This window comes from Epinephelus fuscoguttatus, linkage group LG13 (genome assembly GCF_011397635.1).
Source record: "Epinephelus fuscoguttatus linkage group LG13, E.fuscoguttatus.final_Chr_v1".
Taxonomy (NCBI): domain Eukaryota; kingdom Metazoa; phylum Chordata; class Actinopteri; order Perciformes; family Serranidae; genus Epinephelus; species Epinephelus fuscoguttatus.
The window spans coordinates 20624650-20650619 of NC_064764.1; the positions used below are offsets into that span (position 1 = coordinate 20624650).

The 25970-nt window shown below is 40.2% G+C and overlaps 2 protein-coding genes across 4 annotated transcripts in view; both read left to right on the top strand.

Moving 5' to 3' along the window:
- The first annotated feature begins 330 nt into the window (after positions 1–330).
- Positions 331–3613, top strand: dap1b (death associated protein 1b). 2 transcript variants are annotated; one of them, XM_049594823.1, is made up of 4 exons: positions 331–499; positions 2630–2726; positions 2893–2956; positions 3093–3613. In XM_049594823.1, exons 1-4 carry the CDS (start codon positions 430–432, stop codon positions 3207–3209), a joined length of 348 nt encoding a protein of 115 aa, XP_049450780.1. In that variant the 5' UTR covers positions 331–429; the 3' UTR covers positions 3210–3613. The 2 variants fall into 2 exon arrangements, with proteins under 2 accessions (XP_049450780.1, XP_049450779.1); XM_049594822.1 differs by having other exon boundaries at positions 335–499; positions 2890–2956.
- Positions 3614–10404: 6791 nt separating this feature from the next.
- The window catches only part of tanc1b (tetratricopeptide repeat, ankyrin repeat and coiled-coil containing 1b), a 129328-nt gene continuing 113762 nt past the window's right edge, over positions 10405–25970 (top strand). For both annotated transcript variants that reach the window (XM_049593992.1, XM_049593993.1), the window contains exons 1-2: positions 10405–10569; positions 24437–24530. In XM_049593992.1, the coding sequence (XP_049449949.1) occupies positions 10423–10569; positions 24437–24530 (241 nt within the window). In that variant the 5' untranslated portion in view covers positions 10405–10422. The remainder of the gene's footprint in view (positions 10570–24436; positions 24531–25970) is intronic.

Genomic DNA, 25970 nt, shown 5'->3' on the forward strand with positions numbered 1-25970 from the left:
CAACTAGCTAGGGAAAATCCAAAATCCACACCAAACAAAAGTTCAGGTCTCAGGACTGCTGTATAATTGACCCTGTTACATAAGGTCCACTGTCTGTCCAGCAGCAGTTGTGGGTTGAGGTGTTTCTTCATTTGATATTGTGCAGTTTAAGATTTTCAAAATAAAACTTGAACAAACAAGATTCCTAAATACAGACACATCTCTAAGGCGGTAATTGTAAATGTCCAATATGAGACATTGTGTCTATATTTCAGTTTCGCTTTATTAGTCAAAGCTGATAATCAGTGAGCAAATGAGATGGGCGTGTCTCTGGCTGCGGGCTTCCTGTATTCACACAGGACGTCATCTGTGTTTGAGCATAAAAACATCCAAGTGGGCGTTCAGAAGAGTTTGGTGCTTTCTTTGCTTTTTCTCCGGAAACTTTCAAAAATGGTGCAGCAACTCTCCAAATCTGGAGCGAAGGAGACTCCTGAGCTGAAGGCTGGTCATCCTCCGGCAGGTAAACTCGTGTTCGCGCGGACTTCTTGTTGCACTGTTGAATTTTTTTGGTACTACATTGTAAAGCCAAAGCGTTGTTGTTTTTCTCTGCTCGGCCCAGATGGAGAGCCGTGCGCTGCGAGACGGCGAATCAATTGTTTTATCTGCGTTTTCTTATCCTGGTGCGATGATGCACGGGCTGCTACGTTGTGATCGCATCGTGGGAAACCTACCGAGTCGCTGATTTGTGCGATGTTTGTGATTGCATCTATCGCGACAGGCTCGTGCAGCACAGATTCCTCCTCACGCTCTTTCTCTGCAAGCAGGCCGCTCGTCAAGTCACACAGTGTTCTCACCCGCAGAACACACACACAGCAACAATTAAACGCATGCACAATCCTCTCGTGCAAACTCACTGTTATTACAAGTATTTTTTCATTGTTTCATGTTCTTTGTTGTTTGCCATTTTAGTACATTTTCAGTGAGCGCTGCGCGATTGATGGGGATGTGCTTAAAGGTCCTGTTCGCGTTGTAACGTGAAATATTTTTGCATCAGCAGCTCCTCCAACTTCTCTGCACATGTGACACCTTAAAATGAAGTAAAGTCTACTCACATGCTATGGCTTTACAGCGGAAATGGCTTCTGATTAGTTAAATCAAAGAGGGGTTTTATTTTTTAATTCATTTATTTTTCCTTTTAATTTAATTTTAATGAGTTTTAGAAGCCTGAAAAGGTTGATAAAGAGGGGAAAAATGTAGTTTTATTTAATGTAAATATGTCTTTTGTTATTGCTCTAATCCTCTTTTGGCCCCAAAGATTTGCCCCTGACCCCACTGTTTAAAATATAGGCCACTTGCTCAACTTGGACTCCTGATGCTCTGTATGGTGTTTTTAATATCACTATCACACTGTAAAGACAGTCACTGAGAGCTGAAGATTGTTTTGTTGAGGGTTTAGTTTTTCCATTATTAAAGAATAGGGGAGAGCGGGGTCGGTTAGGACATCTTTAGATCATCATGAAATCGTGAAATACTACTTCAACAGCAGTGAAAATAATTTGATCCCTGAACATATAAAGGTTTCTGTTAACTATTTTTAAATTTTAAATTTTTTTCAGAGCCCAGCCCAAATGTAAAAGGCACAATTTTGTAAAATGTGCAAGAAGTGCATTTTCCCAGAATTCCACCTCCCAAGGATAGTTGGGACAGATGGTCGGGTTGGCTGGGACACCTTGTTCTGGGCTTACTAAAACAACAACAAAATAATTGTAGTCTAAATTTGGACACCGTATATTTCCAATGTCAGTTATTTATACATTTACATTTTTTTTTCACACTGAGCTATATAATTTGTTTGTCCTTTGAGTCTTCTTTTCATTTGGCAACGATTGGCTCAATATGGTTACCCTAGGCCAGTGGTTCCCAACTGGTGGGTCACAGTCCAAAAGTGGGTCACAGGTCTATTCTGAATGGAGCGCAAGCGACTCTCAAACACACTTTATTTTTAAGTACAGTGAATTTCCGGCCATTTTTTTTTCTTCTTCTTTTTTTTTGAAATGCCATTTCCTGTTACAGAGTCAATGAGCAACGGACCGTTACTCAAACTAACTCGATGACACGGCCAAACGCAAGTATGATGCTGGATATAATGAACTGTGTGGACCTTGAACTTATAACTAAAGAGAAATATGGAATTCAGAACAAGTTAAGAACTGTAAACAATCCCGTCCCAACCACTCCTGGGTCACTGCTACTAACAAAAATTCAGACAGCTAACAATAGTATGATCTGATTGGTCAGAAAATGAGCTTTCTGATATTTGAAGAAATTTTATTGTAAGGTAGGATAAACCCCTTGAGATGCATCATCTCGTTTTCGAGGGGGTCCTAATATATATCCTGATATGTTTTTTGTATGTGGTATAACTAAAAACAGCAGCAACAACAAAAGAGAAAAGGGCGTGGCTTATTATAACTGGTGACTGGTGAAGGCATAGTTGCTTTCTACGTTGCTAAAAAAAAAAGGCATCGTCCCCCTGTCCCAATTTACCCCGCTCCCCTACTGCAATCTTTAAAAACAGCCAGACCCAGGTGCAACAGGGATTATTTTTCAGATATCTACGTTTAAACTGTTTTCTTCTCTGGGTCAACAGTGAAGGCTGGAGGTAAACGGGTAGCCAAGAAGAGCCTGGAAGACAGTGCCACCCATGGGGCTCCAGAGAGGGAGACCAAGCGGTCTGATAAAATAAGGTAGGCTGATAAACTGCATCTAAGACATACAACAAAAGGGTTTGAAGTGTGAACTCCAAGGACATATGAATTGATGTTAATTAACACCATAAGATGTTAAAATGTTCAGCACAATTTTGATCTTGCAGATGACTGAAACTATTTGTAACGTGTGATCTTGCAGCAGGTCAGTCGCCACCTCCAACAGGATGCAGCAAGTTGGTATTCTTCTGGCAGGAACTCTTGACAAGGTAAACAAAAACATTTCCTTTTTCAAAAGCCACTGTGAATGTCAAGTCCATTCCCACTGAGCAAACTAGACAGGTCACGGTGCCTCTCAGGCCACAGAGCCTTGTGTTTAATAACGCCTGCCTGACGTGTTTGCAGCTGAGCCACGACTTCCCAGAGACACCAGTGAGCGTGAGGCACAGCAAGGTGCGCCCTGCAGTGGAGAAGCCCCACTCACCCCGGACCTTCTTCATCCAGCAGCCGAGAAAGTTTTGAACAACATGTGTTTCAGAATGCCCCTGAGGGGAACCATGTCAAGTCAACTGTGAAAGACCAACATGAAGCGTTAGACACATGAGGGGACTGACAGGTTGTAAAGTGTCAGTGTTAATGGAGAGGAAGCTTTCATCGAGCTCTTTGTTTACTTTTTTTAGACCGTGCTTGTTTGTGAGAGTACTATAAAAACCAGCATTTAATGTGCCTTTCCTAGTGGTATAAGAAATGGTGTAGTTGTATTTCCCAGCTGATGAAAACCAGATGGCTTTTGGGTATGTTTAATGTGAGGGTTGGGGGGTTGGTAAGTGAGGTTTTTGAGACCGTTTTTTCCAGTGGAATCTTCATGTATTGCTTGGCACTTATTAGATTTAATTAAAAAAAGATACTGCATGGCATCACCAGAATTCAGATCTCTTTATTCCTCAATGTGTATTCAGCAATAAGCTACAATGACCACTAGATGGAGGCAAATAGCTGTTTAAAACAATCAAAGTCCAAGGATCTTATATATTGTATGCAGGCTGGTACAAGTATATACACTCACTGGCCACTTTATTAGGTAGATTTAACAAGGTGCTGGAAACATTGCTCAGATTTTGGTCCATATTGATATGATAGCATCATGCAGTTGCTGCAGATCTGTCAGCTGCACATCCATGATGCGAATCGCCCATTATGAGTTACTTTTTCCTTTCTATCGTCTTGAACCAGTCTGGCCATTCTCCTCTGACCTCTGGCATCAACAAGGCATTATCACCCAGAGAACTGCCACTCACTGGATATTTTCTCTTTTTCGGACCATCCTCTGTAAACCCTAAAGATGGTTGTGTGTGTGTGAAAATCCCAGTAGATCAGCAGTTTCTGAAATACTAAGACCAGCCCGTCTGGCACCAACAACCATGCCACGTTCAAAGTCGCTTAAATCACCTGTCTTCCCCATTCTGATGCTTGGTTTGAACTTCAGCAGGTCAGGTAAACCCACCCATGTGGGCAACTGACATAGGGCCATTATGGAACCCATTGACAATCCCATATAGGGCCCAATTTTCAGCCCACTTACTACCCACATGGGCCCCACATACTAACGTTGGCTGGGTTTCAGTCTGTTCATCACACTTAAAGCAGTTGAACAGGTGTACCTAATAAAGTGGCCAGTGGGTGTATGATCCCTTTGCTATGTTCTGGGTTACCCTAGAGCTTCCTACCAGCTGGACATGCCAGAAACACCACTAGCTAATTGAGCTAAGGAGCAGCTGAATAGGTGTACCTAATAAAGTGGCCAGTAAGTGTATATATTGGACAAAATTATGTGATAGATGTAAAAATAATAACTATAACTATTTGTATCTGTAAAGTGTATTTAATATAACCAAAGATAAAAAAATGGCTGCTTCACAGAAACTAAAGAGCATAATCAAGTATTTGGTATCTATGAGCTCTTAGGCTGAATATGAGAGTTATGCTCACATGCAGTGGGGGGAAAAAAATTAATATGGAAGATACTTGATTGACACAGTGTCCTGACTGTGACTATTGATAGTGTGATTTTTCATCTGAGCTAAAAATTTCAAAGTTGTGCTGTTAGATACTGCCCACAGTGTGTCCATGCCAGATTTTAAGAGTTAAGATCAGTCTGAACAAATATGGCATATTCCCTCATCATACTAAATACAGTCTTTGAGCATAAATGGGTTTTCTTTGGATGATCCCAGTATGGTCAGTGACTCACAGTTAAATGGTTCCAGTGGAAGAACTCTTTGGGAACTTCCCATAAAGGCTAGCTGGGTCTTGTCAGTCAACAAAAACCACAGGACCTGGTCAGCTTTGCCTGGGGCGAATGACTCCAACCAAATCAAGAAAAGAGGACAGCAGTTGAGGAAAAGACAGTACATTTTGTGCTATGTATAAAGTTGTAACCTGCAGGGTCAGGCATTTCCATACGTATAAAACAATATCGCCACTCTGAGGTACGTTTAAAGAAGACAGGTGAGCTATAATATAACCCTGTCAGAATGTATTTGACAGTGGTCCTGTTCATTCTGTCACATTTTTAACAAACAGACACTGCAGTATGTTTTGTATCATTATGGCTGTGGTGCAGACAGCCAAGAGATTCTTGAGCTTTTAATCATTTTTCTTTTATAATTTGTGAATGTCAGCCTGGGGTGTATTGTAAATGAGGTGGAAGAAGGGAGACAGAGGAGATAGATGGCAGACTGGATTATAAATTCCTCAGCGTGCTTACTCTACAGGTTTCACTTTCTTCTTTCTGTCATGTCATGTTTGTGCTGAAGAATAAACCCTGATGGACAGCAGGAGACGCTGAAAGAAACTAAAACAACTTGTTAAAAGATAAGGTGCTGTGAAGAAGTGTTTCTTAGAGGCTTTCAAATTGTAAACCAGTGTGTGTTCAAACATATACCGAGAATGAGTAAATTTCGAGTTTGTAATAAAGTAATTTACAAACAACAAGCTTCCAAATTCATCAGCAAAATCAGCCCCTGTAGTCTGGACGAACTCAAGAGAGTATTTTGCTTTGTTATCTAACTAGCAATTTGTCTGTATTAGCAAACAAGCTAATGCTAGCCAACATAAGCCAGCAAAAAACCACAATACCACAATATATTTAACATCATTGCTTCCTTCAGGATTTTTTTCAGCACTGGGCGGCACTGAATTTTTGATATGGGGCATTTAATTTGATGAATTCACTGTTAATCAGACCACAAATAAGATAAGAATTGGCTAGCAAGCACAACCCCGCAGTCCCTGCCGCTAGGAAACTACTTTGCCAGGAGAAGAGTGGACAGCAGCTCTGGAGACAGGATCTTCAGTTTGGCTGTAGCAGCTCAAATTCAGCCTGCAGGTCAAGGTGGGCTGGTGGCCAGCAGCAGTGCTGGGTTTTAAACTGTGTAACGGCAGCAACAGAAAGTTTGCTTACCCAGCAGGGAGTTGGTGTGGCTCAGGATCAGACCCTCTGCGCTGAGCCTTGCGCTGGCTGAATTTGAGTTGCTATAGCCACCAACTTAAGGTCCGTCTGCGGGCCTCTGCTGCAAAATGTGTATAATAGAAATACAGCACGTGTAGACTCCTGGGGTGGGTGCGGGTCATCTGTTGACAATAGCTGGACTATGTTTCTAAGCTAACGTGTTGCACGTTTGCACTGGGCAGCTGAAGAGAAAACTGGTACTTGGGAGAGCATATTAATGTTAGCAACTGAAAAGGATGGCGAGGGTCTCAGTTTTTAAGTTAATATACAATCTGTTCACCCATTGGCAAGACAAAGCGATAATTACTAGTGGTGGGGGGAAAAATCGATACAACAGAGTATTGTAATATTTTTGTGTGGCAATATCCTATCGATGCATGGAAACCAAGCATGGATTTTTTTACGATATAAATTCTAATATTAAAAATACAAATTGAACTTTTGGTAGCCCACTAGAATAATATTAGATACAATTTACCGCAATAAAATGCTTGAAGTGAGATGAACAGACTGAAAACTAGCCAGCGTTTTTATGCAGGACCCGTGTGGGTATTAAATGGGCTGAACACAGGGCCCTATATGGGATTGTCAGTGGGCTCCATAATGGCCTATGACAATTGCCCACATGGATGGGTTTGCCTAAGAGAATTAGATGCCCATTTTGGGCTCATGCCCACCTGGTACCCAGGTAGCTGTATCACAACCCATGTGGAACCCACTGGTAAACCCACCCATGTGGGTATGGGGCCATTATGGACTCGTGGACAATCCCATATAGGGTCCATTTTTTCAGCCCATTTACTACCCGCATGGGCCCCATATACAGATGTTGACTGGGAAACCTTATCTTATTGGATAAAACAGATGTTTAGAAAGTTGTCCTTTGGGGAAATAATTTGCAGTTGTAAAAAAAAGGTAATGAATTGAAATATATTGCAATATATGTCGTCAAAATACTCGCAACATATCTAAGATCACAATAATTGTATCATGACTTAAGTATTGTTATAATATTGCATCGTTTGGCCTTAATTAATTAACCCTAGTTGTTACATGTGAAAGGTTACCTATAGAACCTTTAACTTAATACAGTTTCATTCAAAATGCACTCTCACAACTCAATAAAATGTGTGTATACTCCATACTGTCCTATTTGGGACCTTTAATTTATAAGGTACATGGCCTCCCTGACCTTGTAGCATGACCAGCTGTCTTTCAGTTATGCTATACTTATGCACACTGTGACACTACAGAATGTGTCTTTGTGTCCAAGCTATCAGTTTCAGTAAATATCACCACAAGTGTGAACATACAATGGCCAAACAGGTTGAGCGTGAACATGTTAGCCCCCGAGTCTTGTATATCAGACATGGGCCGTTATGTTTGCATCAGAAGCCCCACAAACAATATCTGTCTCGTCTGTTCGCCAGCAAAGTACTTGACGATAGCCTTGTAAACACAATGTGCCGACCTTAAATTCTCTGTGTTGCTCATGCTGTTCACACATGCCTTTGATGCCATCTGTGTGTGAAGTTCAGAGACCTCTTCAGCTCTGTTTGAGGAATGGAGCAGTTGGTGGTCCTCTGACTTGCAGCCATGGTGCATTTCACTGCCAGTGTCTGCCCATTCCCCCACCATCTGAGCAGCCTTGTTGACCCTGTGACGCCCACCACGCTGCTGAGAAAACACTGCACACCGACTGTACAACACCGCCTTACACAGAGGAGTGGGATGGCTGAGAGGATGTGGTTTGCAGTCCATAAATGTACTGCTATCACCACAGTATGCTTTAACATGTGCAGGTTTACTCCTTATATTGCAGCTTGAACAAAAAACAACACAGAATTTAATTTGGAAAACACACAATTAATAATTTTATGGCATTAAAGCTCCAGAAGGCATGTCCGTGGTGAATTGAATTTGGAACATGAAATAAGCTGCATTAAATATTGTCACCTCATGAGGTCACCAGAGACTAAGGTGTGCCTTGAGCTTCACTTGACAAACCAGGGTGAGTCTGACTGTCTTGAAGCCTTTGCAGTGTATTTTATTCCAGTAAGCTTCCATTTGCACTTTGAAGCTTTTTCATGATTACAGATTAATTAGATATGGTGTATGTATGCGCATGATGAAAACATTTTAGCCTCTTCATAGAAATAACATTTAAACTAATATACATGCTGATATGTATTATAGGATGCCACAGCAGACGCAGACACAGCAGCACACACAAAGCTACTGAATAACATCCTGCTTTTAACAGCCACTAATACAAACCTAAACCAATTAGGGAAAATTTACATAAAAGCTTTAACTCATGTTTCAACCCATCCTCTCCTAATGTGCATCAACAAGGAGGAAGTTCCACAGTATATTTGATAAGACTGCTCGTAGAGGAGTCTCAACTGTTAAGAACACAGTGTAATAAAAATACTCCATTACATTCTTCTCACATTCAGAGTCTTATTTGGGTTCGTAAAAGTATTAGCAACAACGTGTGCTAATAGTTAAAGTGCTTGTTATAAAGATCAGCCCCATTCAGAGTGATAAATCTTTGATGCAAAGCAGCATTTTAACGTTGTAGCCACGTTACTTTATACCCCCTCGGATTGTTAATGTAGCAATGCATCATGTTTTATGAGCGTCTTTATACCTTGTGTGTAAAATTTCAATCTGGAGAGTAGGAAACAATGATAGACAAGATTAATATATGATGTATACATAATATATATGAACTGATCTGAAGTAGCAGTGAAAAAAAAAAGATGACATCTACAAATTGCTTGTCTTGTCTAAAAATGAAAGAGATATTTATTTTCCTTTGGTATGAAAATAACAAAGGCTGCAGAAGCTTGAATCAGATGATGTCAGACATCCACTGCTCCATCCTGCTTAGTCTTGGCAAGGTGCTGGAATTAGAAAGATCAATACCTTTTTAGTAGTAGTTTTTACTTAAAAACTACAACTTCCAGGAGTTGGAGCTTCAGCCACCAGGGATGTTCACAGGTGTGTTGCATACTGGCAACAATCACACCGAGATTGATTACTTGCACCTGCCTGTCCATTGTTGATTCATGTGTGCTCTGATGAAGGTCTAATTGACCGAATGCTAGGAATAAAATGTAAAATGTAAGTGTGTGGAAAACTTTTCTACCTTCTACTTTCATTTTTATGTCTACTTTGACATGACACCTGGTGTGCATGAAGTTTCACAACATGAAAACAGGCTTCAAGCAGGCCACCAAGCTTGCGTAAATGTACTTTCATGTTGCTTTACCTCGGTATTCAGGTATTTTCCAACTCCAATATTAATGTAGCCAATAAAATGTGGGGGCTATGATTAACACACGTATGCATAATTGTGACCTGTAAATCAAAAGATAGAGCACTTCTATGTTTTTAGGCTGACTCGGGATATTTAAATTTGACTAACAGAATGAATAAATGCACAAGGGGTTCAGTAATTCTGTTGCAAGGACTTTAATACAGCATTTAGACCTTTTTACTTTGAATGAACTTTATTTTGGACCTTTAATGCACAGAATGCAGCACAAAGTACTTTACAATCCAGCACAAAGACCCCCACCAAAAACACTATACTAAACTATAACCATACAAAAATAATTATAGATTGTTTAAAACTGTCCTCTGAGTCAGCAGGTCTAATACTTAAAGGCATATTTTGGGGTATAATGGCTACAAGCGCCGGTTTTGGAAATAAATCTGCATCTCAGTGTATTTTCACTTTTATTGGCATCACTTAACATCTTAGAAAGTTTCCTGGAAAAATGTAATCTAGTGTTTATAAGAGGGTAAATAAAGCTTTGATGCAGTTATTTTAGTTAGAGTTGAGTTTATTGGCAGGAAATGCCCTGAAAGTGCAGCTTAATTTAAATAAAACTACAGGCATCATAATGAATGGCAAACTGAATAAATTAAATATGGAAAATCCAAGAGATTAAACAATTTTGGTGACTTTCTTTGAGGGGGACTCGACTTTTATGAGGACTTCAGCTCGGCACCACACTTCTGTTACCCCCCTGAAACTGCAAACCTTACAGTTATCCTAGTACACATGTATTTTGCATTTCTAGCATCCTGTCGTGTCCATGAGGCATGCACAGAGAAATGAGGAGGAAGAGGAAAAGAGGAGGAGGAAGGAAGGGGGGTAGTTTGTCTTGGTTCCCTGCCCTCTGTTGATGTGCCTCCCTTACAGATGACCTCATGCGGAGAGGAGGAGGAGGAGCCCCGCGTCCCGTAGCCTACCTACCTTGGTGGTGTGTGAAGTGGGGACTGAGTCCGTGTGGAGATACGCTGTTGGAAGACTGGGAAAACTTTTTTGGGTACTTTCATTTCCATGACATTTATCAGGTAAGACTTTTAAAGATATTCTCAAGTTGGCTGTGTCGACGGAGTTAGCCGAGAGGAGTCGGTTCACCGGTTCAGAGAAGTCCAGATAAGTTGTTTCAGTTAAGAGTTTCAGTGGCAGTTAGTTGGAGGAATGTCGGGACATGCCCACTGAGCTGCCGTCAAAACCAACGGGAATGACAGTGTTTTATTTTCAAGTTATTCATTGTTGTTTAGTCTCTTAATTCAAGTTATGTCCTCTGTCTCTGAGGTTATATACGTTAAATGTGACCGTTACTCAGGCTAGCTAGCTTAACAAGCTCAGCTGCTGTTAGCTTTATCAAACATTTGCTACAGGTAACGTTTCCGTTTGGTTTGGTGTAAACAGGAGATAACGGGACACACATCGACAACCTGAAACTAATTAACGTTGATTAAAGTAGTTGACACACGGTGTTTCACTTTAATTTTTTATTTTATGTTGTCCTGGCATGGAAAATTATCAACTGTTACTGGCACTTACGGTTAATATAACTGGAGAATGTAGAGCTAAAACGATTAGTCGATTAATTACGAGCAATTTGTCGATTAATTAGATTATATTAGCAACTATTTTGATAATTAGCAAATTGAAAAAGGAGCAAATTACCTCAGACATAAGATTTATACAGTGGAGTATAAATATTATAATCAATATCTTCCTTTGAAATAGCTAATGTATGACTTCTGGTTAATCTTTTGATTGATTGATTTTTTAATTTTATTAAATGTCCAATTTCAATTCCCAGAGCCAAATGTGACTGACCAACACTCCAAAATCCAAAGATAGCCTCTTCAGTTCACAATAATGGTCTGGAAATACCATAATCTATTGATAGTTTAAATCAGTCATATCAGTGAGAATTGGGCTAGTTTTCTCAGTTTTATATGATTGTAAATTAGTATATTTTGGTTTTTAGACCGTTGGTCAGATAAAACAGTCAACCTGAAGATGTCACCTAGCTCTGGGAAACTGTCAGGCATTTTTTTTTACTGACTTTCTTGTATTTTATTAAAAAAAACAACAACTGATTGGTTAATTGATTGGTTAAAAGATGACTTAAAGGTAATCTACAGATGAATTGAAAGAGTTATCTCTTTACAGCATGTTATGCAGAATAGTCCTAAATAGCTTGTCACCGTAGCCTGTCAACCTTTCTGAAGTTGAACAGACATCCAAGAACTTTTTGAAGATAGGTAATACTTATTCTGGAGTAACATCCTGCTCAGTAGGATGCAGATGTTTTACAAAAATGTTCATTACTTTTCTTATAACTGTGTGGTCTTGTTTGATGCTAATGTAAGTCTGTATTTTGTGATTGGATGTGGTGGTTTTCAAACCAGAACCCAACCCATATATAGTAGTAGGCTTAAGGCTACAGGACTGTAATCTTGTCCGCCCACAGAGATTGAGCCATTGAAGTTTGACCACTGGCTGTATATGACTTTTGCTGTTTTCAGCATATTTTTCAATGGAGGAATCCCCTTATAACTCAGTCAGGTGCTTTTGAAAATCAAAGCTCTGTTTTCCACATCAGAGAAATTGCTTGTAAATGTCAAGGTGCAGCTTTGATCACTGAGAACACATGAAGTCATCGATTCAATGTTCTCTCTGAACAAGTGATATAAAGTCTTTGTAGCCTCTTGGCATTTTACTTGCCATAACATTTGCTATATCCTGTGCTGGGTTACTTGTCTCAATCTAGCTTTGAGGGCAATTCCACTGTATTTACAGTGTTGGTTTTTCCATTTAAAACTCAACAGGTGGAACAGGCTATGCTGCTGACAATCATGCTGACTGCCGGTTAACCTGAAGATAGTCGGCATTAACTTTCCAACACAATTTCAGGCAATTTTACGCTGATTATGGAACCATTACAGTGGATTTGCATGCCTCTATGCTAGTGCTAGAGCTACCCCAATTGTCTACCAACTGCAGGGTTATGAGATGTTTGCACTACAGAGTGCTCATCTTATTGAAAGTGCCACAAGAGTCTGCCTCCCAGTTTCTACAGAGCCTGGTTCCCATGGTCCCCAGCCAGTTGGCCAGTAACAGATGCTGGCATCAGAGCTACATTGTTATGGCTGAGGAGAGAAAGTTATTGGAGCCAGTGACCCGACAGACAGCACATACTGAGTTTTTGTTGATGACGATGATGACGACGATGATGATGATTTAGTACTTTTGAAAGGGGCTACTCATCGCAGAAGCACATGGTTCCAATAGGGAAGCCAGATTTTTAGAGATTAGTTGGGTTTGAGACCCCTGCAGTCAGCATACTGTTTAACCAAGATTGTTTCTGAATGAATGTTGTAGTGTGGGATTCTGTGGATTTGGGATTTAGGGACACATGATACCACAAACCAAACCTGACCACAAATATAAGCACCAACATAATGTTCTGTAACACTCCAAGGATACTCTCAAACCTAATCTATATAGTACGGTTCAAGTGAACTCCTGTTTGTTTTTTTTGAGTTGGTATGAAAGCTGTTATTGAATCTAGGCCTTGTGTTTTATGATATGGGATTTTAGCTTGAATTCAAAAGCTAAAGTACTATTTTCTATCTACTTATCATGAGAGCTTTCAAGGAATCAATCTCCTAGGCTATCATTATGCAAGTCATCTCCATAATGTGTACTATAGGTGGCATTTATAGATAATGGCCAAGACATTCACACATGTCAAAACCATTGAGGTTGTTTTAGGGTATTTCGCGAAATAACAGCGTAATAGCAGAAGAGGCAAGAAGCAGTAGCCCCCCTGAGCTCCTGAAAGTTGAACAAAGCTAAGGTTGTTACGCATTGTTTTGTTTTTAGTGCCTTGCTGTGGGGGCGACACAGTCTCCTGCAATGAAGTAGCTGGATCATAAAAGCCTAACATTGCCTAACAAACTGCAAATGTATGATAGCACTCTGTTTTCTATTTAGTCTGTTGATCTGCGAAAAGAAGACTTATGTCTTGGATTTCCCAAAGTTGTTTAATGCCTAGATATTTAGCAGACAAAGAAATCATGTTGCTTTCTCAGCGTTGGGATGAAGGATCATACACATGCCCCCTGGTAAAGCGTCATTGTGTAATTGAATTAGCTCAAGTTTCTTTAAGGCTCCTGACAAGTTTTGTATCAAAATGCTTTGCCTTACCATTTAATTTCCCCTCAGGTAATCTATTAAAACGTTACAGAATGACAGCCATGCATATTGAGTTGCCTTTGTGTTTCAGCACTGGTGTTGGCAAGTGTCCTAGAGTGACGCATTTGGCTGAATTACATCACTAATTAATCTATCATAACAAAACTACTGTAAATTCTGTAGTATGGGTTGAAAATCCAGGTTAGCAAGCACATGTATGTGTTTTCAAGGTCTATGCACATGCATATGTGTGCTCATGTGTGTATCTAAAGCACGTGTGTGTTTGAAAGTGCTTCTTAGTAACAGCTGTTACTAATTTACATTTTTGTCAAGTCTTTTTGAAAGCCCTAGAGACAGACAGGCAGAGAGGGAGAGGGGCGTAGAGATGCAGAGTGCCTCAGACATACCAAAGTGTGAAATTCAGTATTTGTGACAAGGCTCTTACAAAGAATTCATTTTGTGATCAATTTTGTTGACAGTGCCAAATGATAAAGCAGAATTAGAGTTCTTTTCAATGTGCCGTGATGATTATTTCAGCTTTGACAGCTTTCGCAGCTTTAGCAACTACAGAGAAGGTTATTTTTTTCACAGCAAGAGGGAAGCAAACCACCTAGCCAGTTTTGAATCTGTGTAGAGATTTTGATTCTGCTCTGGGTTCAGATTCAATAAAGTGCCACTGAACACCAAACTTCAATGGGGAAGGCTGAGTTCAAATGTTCGTTCTAAGCACTGGACCCTCACAGACATAAATTACTGTGGCCTCTATGATCAGCAAATACCTGAGCGCAGGAAGGTGTAAGGTTTTCTGTATGAATTGACAGCACTTTGTGAAATCATGTACCTGGATTAGAGGCGTCTCTTTGGCAAGTAGATTGTGACGCTCATATTTCTTATGTGGTTTTGCAGTAGTAGTTGTATTTATCGCCATAATGCCATCACAAGAAAAACTAGTAACTTCTGGTTATTGACATGTTCATACTGCCAGGAAAATTTCCTCTCATCAACCTCTATTCATCATTTGACTGGGACGAGATGGGAATAAAGGAATCATAATTACAATAGGTTGATTTTGATATCTATTCCTGTGTCACCCTCTAATGTTGATTTATCTCTCGGCTATTGGTGTCTGTAAAAGTCAGTGCACAAAGGCTAAATAGAGGCTTGCCTCATGTGACAGCACTACCTGTATGAAGTATGTACATTTATATGCAAGGCTATTTCCTCCCCTATTCAGTCATGGCATACAAACCAATAATCCACCTTGCTTTGCTGTTAAATTACATTAACTGTTTTCTTTAGGCACTAAATGATTTGGGAAGTAGTTCATTCAGTAAAGTTAAAATGAGCTGGGCTAAGAATAAACCTGCTCTCCAAAACTGACAAGTGAAGTGTGCATGGCATCTTATCTACAAAGTGCTTCTTGGTCTGAAGCCCTGTTGAATGTGCACTGACTAAAATCCTGGCTTACTAGGCAGAGTATTCATTTATAGTCAGTTCATTATATGTGACCCTCTGACCGACAAATCTAAGCACGAGGAGAATCTCTCTGTGTTTGCAGGAACTTCCTGTAGACTTTAAACACTGCTTGTTAATGTTTTACCTTTAATCAAACACTAGGCTTCCTGGGAGGCAAATGTCACATTGAGCGTAAGCAATAACGGTACAGCTTTGTTTTTTTATTTTTTTTACTCCAGATGTTCATTAACACTTGATTGCTATGGCAAATCAGTAATAGAGTGATAACGTTTAATCAGCAGTGATGGCAGGAGTTAATGGCTGTAACTCTGATGAGATGATTGTTGTTGCTCAGCATGCAGTTAAATATCTGGTGCTGACTGATGATTTCAGAGGAGGGGTGGTTGTTGGTGTGATGTAAGGAGTGTGTAATTGTTGTAGAAAGACTTCTAACACATTAGTGAGAAAAAGAGAGGCTCAGAGTGGAGAAACTGGTTTGTGAAAGCTCAGACGGAAGACTCTGTGCATGTTAACTCAATCATCAATCTGTGTTACACTCTGAGCTGTCAAGCTAAATTAATGTATATAAGTCTATGGGTGGCTTAGTTTTGACTTTAATCGGGGGAGGAGGGGAGGATGTGCAATGTCTTGTCTTATTCAAACATTTTAGTTTCAGGTTTAGTCAGTTTTCATGGCCTGGGGTGAGTGAATTCAGAGCAGTGTTTGCCTTCTAAAACATGCCTTGACACTTCTAGAGCAACACTGCTAGGATAAAAAGACACAGTCACTGCTGAGCCAGCATGTAGGCCTGTGTCTGGATTCACTCATCAGTCATATTAGAAAAGATCAGGGACAAGTGGCCTCAGAGGCCGAATCAGTCTTTCCAAAATGACAGTACTTTTCCCACGGCAGTCTAATGAGTAGATCAGACTTGTTATCCTTTTTAATTTCATGCTGAGCCATGTGGCTAGTCCTCCTCAGCTCGCTTTGCCCTAAGCTAGAACTTTGAATCAGCCTGTGTCTGTGATGGGACATTATCATTTTCCGCCAGGTAAAGGTATATAATCACAGGGGTCTTAAAGGGAATATCGGTCGTCTTCTCATCATTTAGTTTTGAAGATTATCTGTGCTGAAATTTCTTATATTTTCTCAGACTCAAGCTACATGATCATGATTATGAATACAACCACAATCCATGCTTACAGATAGTATCCTTGTATATAATCTTACAGAAAGCTCTTGCAGAAGAGACCGTTAAGGCCACCACATTTCTTGTTTTTTAATGGCTCTTTTTAAATTGCAAAAACCTTTATTCGTGAACTTATGGCACCTTTTTAGAAACTTTACTTGTATTTTAGCTGCAGGAACTGTGTTCCAGCTTCAGTTCCTGAACCATAGTTCCTGACTTTCAAAATGTTCCCGTCTCCATCATAATGCTCTCTGATGGCCCTGGTGGCTCTGCATGGAGTTTGCATTGATGGATGTTGTAGAAAGGTCAAGCGCTTCAACAATTTGAGTGCAGGATTCATTCAGACTATTCAGCTTTTTCATACAAATGGCAGCCTCATAATGTTGGTTGGTTTATATCCTAAAAATGTATGTATCTATTTAGTGTGTGTGCCATGTGTTTTCAAGATTTTGTGACAATTTGGCTCCGATTATTTGGCCTCCTCGGAGCTGTTCTGTCTCATATTACTTTGAAAGCTCAATCATCAAGGTGCTGTTTGCCAGATGGCTGTTATCGCTTTGGCATTCAAGAATTTCCTTAAAGAAACAGTGATGCTGCTCATTCTACTGACTGCCTTTATTTCACTTAAAGACAGTTTTAAATTCCTATTCTTGTGCAGTTTTGTCCGCCAGCATACGCAATGTGCTGATTTGGTAATCAATGTTTGCAAGTAGATAGCACATTAACTACACCCAGAGGGTGTGAACAGATCTCTGCTATTCAATTTGATACGCTACACCATTATAGTAGTGTTTATGTTTAAAGTACTTTCAAGCTTTTAGGTAAAGTCAAAACTAATAGACTTAAATGTTATTGAAATGTTCAGCAAGTAGGTATGCATGTATGATCTGTTGCTGGATTTTAACTCAGTCTGTCAAGTGATACCAGCTGTGTTTAGTGTTATAACAACAAGTTAAACATTGTTTTTACTCTTTAAGGTCAGCTATTGGTGTTCTAAGACATTTCACCATTACAAGATAAAGAGCTGCTTCTCGCAGGCTCTAAGGTGGGGGGTTGTGCTGGAAGCACTTGAGTCAAACCGGTAGACTAGCTACATAAAAATTTCTGTTCTTTTGTTATTTCCCTTCCACTCATGTGAGTGTGAATAACAGCCTTTGCTTACAATGGCCGACACTGAGACTGTGTTGTCCTTCATACCTTCTCCCTACACTTCCTCCTTCAAGGGTTTGTTAGCTAACTTCCCATTGTTCGTGGACCACTTGAATCCACCGTCCAGGCCGGGCCTGTTTCCTGCCCTCAGCGAATGGACAACAAAACAATAGATAATAATGGAGTTCACAGGAGCGTTTTAAAAATATCTCTTAATCACTTTGAGGCAGTGTTTGATAATCAGTTTGAGGGTCAGCTGATGATGAGAGTTTCCATGTTACTATGACAACAGTGTGAAAATTTGAGAGTGATCATTCATGTTAAATTAGTTCATGATGAAAGCAAAGCGTTTCAACAGGCAATAGATGAACACACAGGGTGGAAAATAGCTGTTTGTTGCAACCCTGGAAGAGAGGTGAAGTGGATTTGAGCTTAAGGGTGCACTCTCTATTGTGTGCAACCTAACAGAGGACAAAGAAGGTTCTAACTCACCAACCGCCGATGTATGTGAAATGCTTCCCTGCCAGAGGCAACAGGGTCAAACAATCCTATTTCCGTTCTATATATAGCTGTCTTCTCAGATGACTGTGGTATAGATGGTCCCATTAACCACATGTCACAGCAGCATTGTGCAGGTGAGGATCTTTTCTTCCTCACAAGCTGTGTGTATTTGAACTCCATCAAGTCAGGAGTGACCTGAAAAAAACATACATGTTGATAACCCAAGGCACCGCTTAACCACCCTGGTTTCCAATTTCTCGACTGTGAAAGGAAACCATCTCCTCATTGTAAAATAGACTGGAGTTCTTTTTACCGTTGCCTTGAGCTGTTCCAAGGTAACAGGCGGTCCACATGTGAAGGTCATAGATCTGATGTCTTGCCTAAAATGCCAGCTGTGGGTAACCATCCTTAATCTTGCATGTTATTGCCTTAATACACTGATAAGGTCTTTGCCTTCTTCCCTTAAGTTGCTTGGGGCATTTTGAGAGCTGTCGAGGACTTTTGATGACAAGGTTGTTGGTCCCTTGACATAAACAGAGAGGCAGTACTATGAGCACTCTGCTGTTTCTCTGTGGCTTTTGCTTACTTTTGGGGTGTCTTGCAAAGATCAGATGTGAATGTTGGAGTCTATTTTGTCCATTCAGCCTGTGTGTGTCCACAAAGACCTGTGAGCCACTGTGAGACTTTGACTGCTCTGTTTTAATATTGAGAGGCCCTTTCTAAGGGGCCATGCTTTGAGGCTGATATCCAAACACAGCTTAAAAGCACTGGAATGGACCTGACTCTGAGGGCTCGAGGAATCTTGATTTTTGTCTTGCTGCATACCATGCCGTCCATGACTCCTCTCTGAGGAGACTTTCTCACAAAGGTCACAGTTATATCATCACCACAGCTTTAAGCCTAGCTGCATTTGATTTTGATTGTGGTACCTTTGCTGTTGTAGGATTCACATTTCCTCACATCTACCTTCAATAAAAACAGCCTAAGGCTAAGGCAACATCAACACATACTGTCCTCACACTTGTTTTAATTAATTTATTCATGAATGCAGAAGACTTGATGAAGATACTACCAAAATGTAGGGATGCACCGAATATTTGGTAACCGAATATATTCGGCCGAATATTGCAAAAAACACACATTCGGTATTCGGGGGAATAAGTTAAAAGCAAGGCCGAATAATAGCGGCGTGTTTTGATAACGCAATCAAACAGCGTACCGTGACGGGCGGAATAAAATGTCGGTAGTGTGGCGATCCCTCCATCACCACACTCGCATTTGCGACTAAAAATAGTTTTGAGCGAGCAAAATAGGCTTAAATCATTCAGCACGCTGTGCGAGCAGCCTACAGATTTCAACCAGCAGCAGAAACGAAAGGCGAATCCCACCGATTGTGGGTTGAACGGGGGTCACACACACAGACAGTAACGTTAATGTATTCCTGTCAATTATGGCGGCCATCGGCTTACCGGGCGACGGAGAAGTCGCTTCCAATAATATCCTCTTCTTGGTGTCATGACTGCCCAGAAGTACCTGAACAGCCGAGCCAGCCTAACACAGGTATGTGATGTGTCAGAGGAGAAACGAGCCTTTCACATTTCTCTCTTTCTGGCAGTAACGGCCCACAAACCTCACCGCACTTTACGGACTGTCAGAGGAGGAGGGTGGCTGGTTGATTTTTATTTTATTTATTTATTTTATTTTGATCCCCCTATGTTAATCACTTATTGATGCTGTTTTTGAAGTATGAATAAGTCAGTAAGTAATTTATTCCATTGAAATATTGATGTATTATAGAAAAGTGATTTATCTTTTCATAAATGACAAAAGGCACATCTGCCTCATTTTCGCTGTGGTATCGTGATACTACTCAGAACCATGATATTTTCATTGGTATTGCACAGTGGGTCCCAATTTTGGTACCGTGACAACGCTAATCTGGAGGAGGTTCATCTGCAAAAACTAATGAAAAACTAAATGATATTCGGTACTCTGTATTCGGCCAAGCGTTTAATAATATTCGGCTTCGGCTTTGGCCACAAATTTTCATTTCGGTGCATCCCTACCAAAATGACTTGTCTCTGCAGTGCAGGAAAGCATCAGATTACAGTGTTATGTGAAGATTTCTGAGTGTATAAGCAGGTGCAATTAATACCAACTGTCATGTAAGTTGTTTCATGGTATAGATGCAGTTAGGACAAGGGAATACAAAGAAAATCGAGTATCACAGTGTTTTTGACCAAATATCTCAATATTGATATTGTAGTGTTGATTATTGGTTCTTTAACAACATATTTTCACAAAGGGATTTTTGATAAATAGTCATCATGCCTAAGTGAGTAAAGCCAAATAATAGAACATCTTAAACAGTCTGTTAAGTTCAGAAACCAGGACAACACATACAGCACTACGATATCCAAAATTTAAGACTCTATCTAGTCTCACATCATGATAGTATCGATAAATTTCCTAGCCCTAGCAGCATTGTACTGACTGTTTTGCATCTAAAATTAAAATACCAGCTTGCTAGCTTACATGACTAGTGTTAGCAACAGAGGTTCCTTACCTTTACGACAATTATTGTTCATATATGGTTTGACTGCTGCCACAAAGCACACTCTGGTTATGAAGAGATAAAACTGCATTGCAAACCGTTACAAAGAGCTGGTCTAACTTGGCTCACTGAGAAAGAAACACCTGCAGAAGCCCATGTATACCTGTAAATATTGGTTATATTTTAGGTTTAATTTGTGCAAAAAGACGGTAACAAATTACTAATTGTATTGTCTCCGTAATACTTGGTTCACTTCTGAAAAGAAGCTGTTGTTACACCTCTACCAGACATCATTGGAGCCAGTACGATAATAACATAATCTTGATCCCTAACCGTCTGTGACTATTGCAACCTAGTGTCATAGTTGTCAGTTTAATTGGCAAGAATGTGTCAGTGTCTGCTGGGGAAAAAATATTCACACTGTTATAGTATGTAGAGCTGTTTGTGTGTTGTGACTCCCAGGAAACAAAAGGTGGTTTGTTTACAATATATGTTATGGTCACTATGTCATTGTTAAATCTGTATTATTGAAAACAATGTTTTAATACATGTTTGGCTTTCATTTGAACAATGTTCAGGGTTTAATTCCCTTTACTTTGCAATAGAGCTCGTAAGTCACGCCCCTTCTAGTAGACCCCCATTGGACCTCTAGGCTCGGAAAATATGAATGGGAGTCAATGGAGAGAAAATTATTATTTTCTGGTCCAAGTCATTAAATGCCTTGGATTACACAATGTTTTGTGTGGGTCTAAATAATATTTTTTCATGTTAAGAGTTTGACAGTTTATTGTATGATTCTTCAGTTAAAGGCTGTAGAAACAACGTAATGAGAAAGACTACATGTCGCCAATGTGATGTCACGTCATCACACTTTCCCTCCACTTCTCAACTCACAGTGCTGCTGCTGCGTCTTCTGCCACGATCTACGGAGCCATCAGATCAAAATCCTGGTGTGTTTCGTACTTGAATGTCACATTGTCCAGACTTGTAGTGGTTTTCGCCACGCTTAAGGCTTTTGTCCTCTCATTGGAAGAAGGCGGTGAAGTGTACCAGAGACACAGCCATGTTCAGAATGCGAGTGGTGACGTATATCATACGCGTCGAGAGCAGCGAAGAGCTGTAGTCCACAAAGCGCTTTCACATAAAACCTAACAGTATCAAACTTCTTCCCGCTAAATTGTAGCCTTCTTTGCAAAAAAATATTAAAATTTCACAAACAATTTATGTTAAATTCATGGCACAATTCAAACGTGACCAGAAAATAATTTTCATCTAGCCATTGAAATACATTATGAGAAATCGATTTTTAAGGTCTCATGTACCGGAAACGGAAACACGCAACTTACGAGCTCTATAGGCTAATAGAGGCACACCTCAGGATAAAAGTGATGACTGTAGATGGCTGAAGAGGTAGTGTCTTTTTTTTCCCAGTGGGTACTGGCTGTGTGTGTCTGGTGGCTGTGATGGGGGCGGGGGGATGGAAGGAATTTGTCATGTTGGCTTTTGGAGTTTCAAGAGGGCGTTTCTCATTTCCTTTGGGTTAACCTGGGTGATGTTTATTGTTACTGTGGAGATGAGCAGCCAGCTCCCACACAGCAGTCAGTAGTTCCACTGACTCGGCCAATGAACACTGTACTGTTCCATACTGAACTACATTAATCTGTATGCATACAGGTAGACACAGTCCTCAGATCTGTTTCTTAGCGCACCACACCTGGCATTTACCTTGCTGACATGTTCTTTGTTCTGACACCTGTGCATTCTTGAGCATTACATTGAATCCAGTTCCAGAAGTGCTGCTTTGTACTTGATCCTGCAATCTGGCCTTCCTGTTATTACATCATATTTTAATCAAAATATACTCAAAAGCAGACTTACATGATTATCATAGTTTTTATTATAGCAAGAAACATTTCCCTTTTAAAAAACAAGTTTAATTTTCAGAGTTGTTGTTCAGAGTTTCCCAGTACTCTGTATATCCTGCTACTGCTACAACCTCAAAACTGTCAGAGAGTAATACACCTGCTCACGTTGGGTCATCTGGGCGTAATTATGTTGTGACAATGACATTAAAGAAAAAAACTCTTCTGATTTTCAACCAGCTCTGTGTCGTCGCAGTGTGTGCAGATGATCGGTTTTGGCCCCTGTGCTGCCAGAGCCTGGAGCTTCCTGTTCATTTGCTGGTGGACTTTGGCCTTTTACTTAAATCAACTGAGCAGACACTTTAGCATTTTCGTCTTTGTGCAAGCTTTACATGTCTAGATTAGGTGTTACTTGGGAAAGTACTAGACATTTTGGAGGGGACTGTATAGAGATGAAAAGGTGAGGCCATGGCTACACAGAGCACCTGACCTTCCTGATCTGATGGCTTGAGTAGTAGCTAAGTTTGTTTTGTTTTTTTCTCCAATAAAACCAGTTAAGAAATTCATCTCTAGAGAGAGGATGATAGATTGAATCTGCCAGGCCTAGAATTGCATTATGAAGCCTTTTAGGGTGGATGCCGTGGGGGGGATATTGAATCAATGTTTGGCATCTTTAAATGAAGTCAGTTTTCAGGCTGATTGAAGGACATTGATGTTATATTGTCTGAAAATTGAACAGAGCCTAGGAATTGAAATTAACCAAATGGATCAGTTCCAGAAAGCATCGGTTAAAAAATGGAGTTGGGTCGGAGAGTGATGTTCTTGCTTTGTGTGTGTTTTCCCTAGATACTCGAATGAAACACAGATAGAGTAATCATATTCTGCCTTGAAACTGCACTCATAATCGTGACTGGAGTTTGGCTTGCCAAAACCTCATGAAAAGTTAATTTTTTAAGTAGTCAAGGCTGAGTTGAGGTGCAGAGGCTCCTCAGGGATTTGCCCCCTCACCTCCACCATCCATAGCAGATTCAGTGGAGGCTCTGCTTCACCATGTTTCATCTGACACCATCAAGGATGGAAAAAGGGCAGATCAATAGCCTCACTCCCAGCAGCAGTAAGAGGACCTAGATATTTAAAGCCTGGCTTCTGGGGTTGAGAACTCAGTGCAAAGACTGTGTGTTTTGTTTGCAGAAGCCATAGCCTTATTTGGTTGAAACCACTCTTTTCTCTTCATCGGAAAGATTGCTCTGCTACTATTAATACAGTAGGGTAGCAACCTATAATGTGTTTAGAGGGTTAGAAACCAGAGATCCCACACAATTAACGAAACACAGCAACAGTTAAAACAGTTAAGTATGTTTTTACCATTGTACAAGTACATAAGACTATAAATACTTCTAAAGTAAACAAGCACATCCAGGCTGGACCTTGAGTTCATGTTACACCGTTTAACTCTAAGGATTCAAAATGCACACCAGCTTGGGAACAACCAGGGAAAGCAGTTGCAAACACCCAAGTTCAGCCACATAGCATCAATTACATGTGGAATTCAGGGCATTCAACAGAGTGTTTTCCTGCATAACAAGATAGCAGAAGTTGTCCTTTTCTGTTTAAATATTAGAGCATTCTTTCCATGTGCCCCTCCACTGATGACCTGCAGGATTGGGAGTGCTGTGGGAAAACTCCCAGGCGGGTGCCAGCTAAGCAGTATGAAATGCGGATGTACACTGTTTTTCCATTGCTATGTTACGTTTTCGAGGACACATTTTGTATTGTTTGGATAGTTCTGGGTAAAAAAAAAAAAACACTTGCATGTGTAGGCCTTAGAATGGTTTTCTTATTGGCAGGTGAATAGAGGAAATGGCCTCTGTTCTGTCCCAAGAATAGAAATAGACGTGTTTATATTGCTGGATTTCCACGGTTTTAGATCACTGACAATAGAGGCATTTCTGTTGTCTTGTCGTGGCTGTGAATGACTGATTTTTTTTTTTTGTTTTCTTTTCTCCCAGGGGCCCTTCAGAGAGGCTTCCAGGAATCTTGCCATGTTCAAGGCAGTGCTGAAGAAGAACAGAGATGGAGGCAAGGGGACCAAGAAGGATTCAGGTATGTGGAAGATCAGGGACAGCAAGCTACGTCTCATGGAACAAATACCCCAAACCCCAAAGGCTTACACACAAACTCTATTTCAGAGGCCGATGTACACTTCTGATCGTCTTACTTTCAGTGTTTATGAATTCGTTTCTCACTTTGGAAACTTTTTTACGGTTTCTTTCATGGACACCCTTCTTCAGAATGTGAAGGCTCAAGTAAGTTAGATAAAGCTAAAGTAAACTGGAAAGAAAGTTGAGATGAAAGCACAAAAGTCATGCTAAAACTTAAGTGTGCACTTGGCAAACATCCTGTCATCTGAACCATCATTTACAGCAATTGCCTGAATATATATGGCCAATAATTTAGCTTTACCACTTCTGTCTGTGACACTTTTCTTTGAAGCGCACTGTGTGGTTTTTAAGTGATTGACTCATATTTAAATACCCACATACAGTAAGAGCTGGAAAAGATGTTTGCACACAAGGAATAACCTAAAATGTAAGGGGCCAAGTCACTTGTTTCCTCTAAGAAAAGCAAAACAAAAAGAAACGTGCTACATTACTGACACCAGTGGAGTTCTCATATGCAGGTAGTGTGATTAAATTGTGATGGTGGTGGTGTGCAGCTGAAAAATAAGATCCATCATGTGCTGTGTTTGTACATAATTGTAATCACTGTTATCACCACAACTTGAATGCAATTTTTATAAAGTAATTGCCACAGTACAAATGAAAAGGTTGGGAACAATAACAGGCCCAGAATACAACACTTCAAAGGACATTTCACCCCAAATCAAAAATACATATTGCCGTCTTCTTTCATTGTATTTGAAAGACGGCAGACATCTCCAACACTCAGCAACTTACAATAAAACAACCTAGAGTGAGAAATAACACTACAGGTAAGAGGAAAGATGTGAATTTTTAATTTTGGGGTGAACTGTCTCTTTACAGCAAGATTCTTGCTGTAATGGCAAGGACCTGCAGTTTTGTGTGAAGGGATGGTGATGAGCAAATTACAACTGTGTAGGCTCACAGTAGCCCAGCACCATCACACTGCGCCTTTCAATCACCCAAAATGCACAGAACCATTGTTACTTGTAGAACTGTCAGTCCAGAGCAGAATATCTTCCATCTTTTTTTAATCTAGTTTTGACTGTAGAGACAACTTGGACATTGTGTCATAACAGATGTTTTCATTTACTTTGGAAATCTGTAGTATTTTCCAACATGACTAGACATGAGTCATGCTCAGTATTACATTGTTGACTTGTCTCTTGTTCATACAACGCCCCCCTCTACTGATCGGTCTTTACATAGCCTGTGACCACTTTTGCTTACACTGCCTTTGCTAGCCTAGACTTGATTTACCACCTAAGGACTGGTTTTTACAGGTAAAGAGGTAGGTAGGTCTATATACAGTAGGTACATGTGTCATAGTTCTGCTCCTACT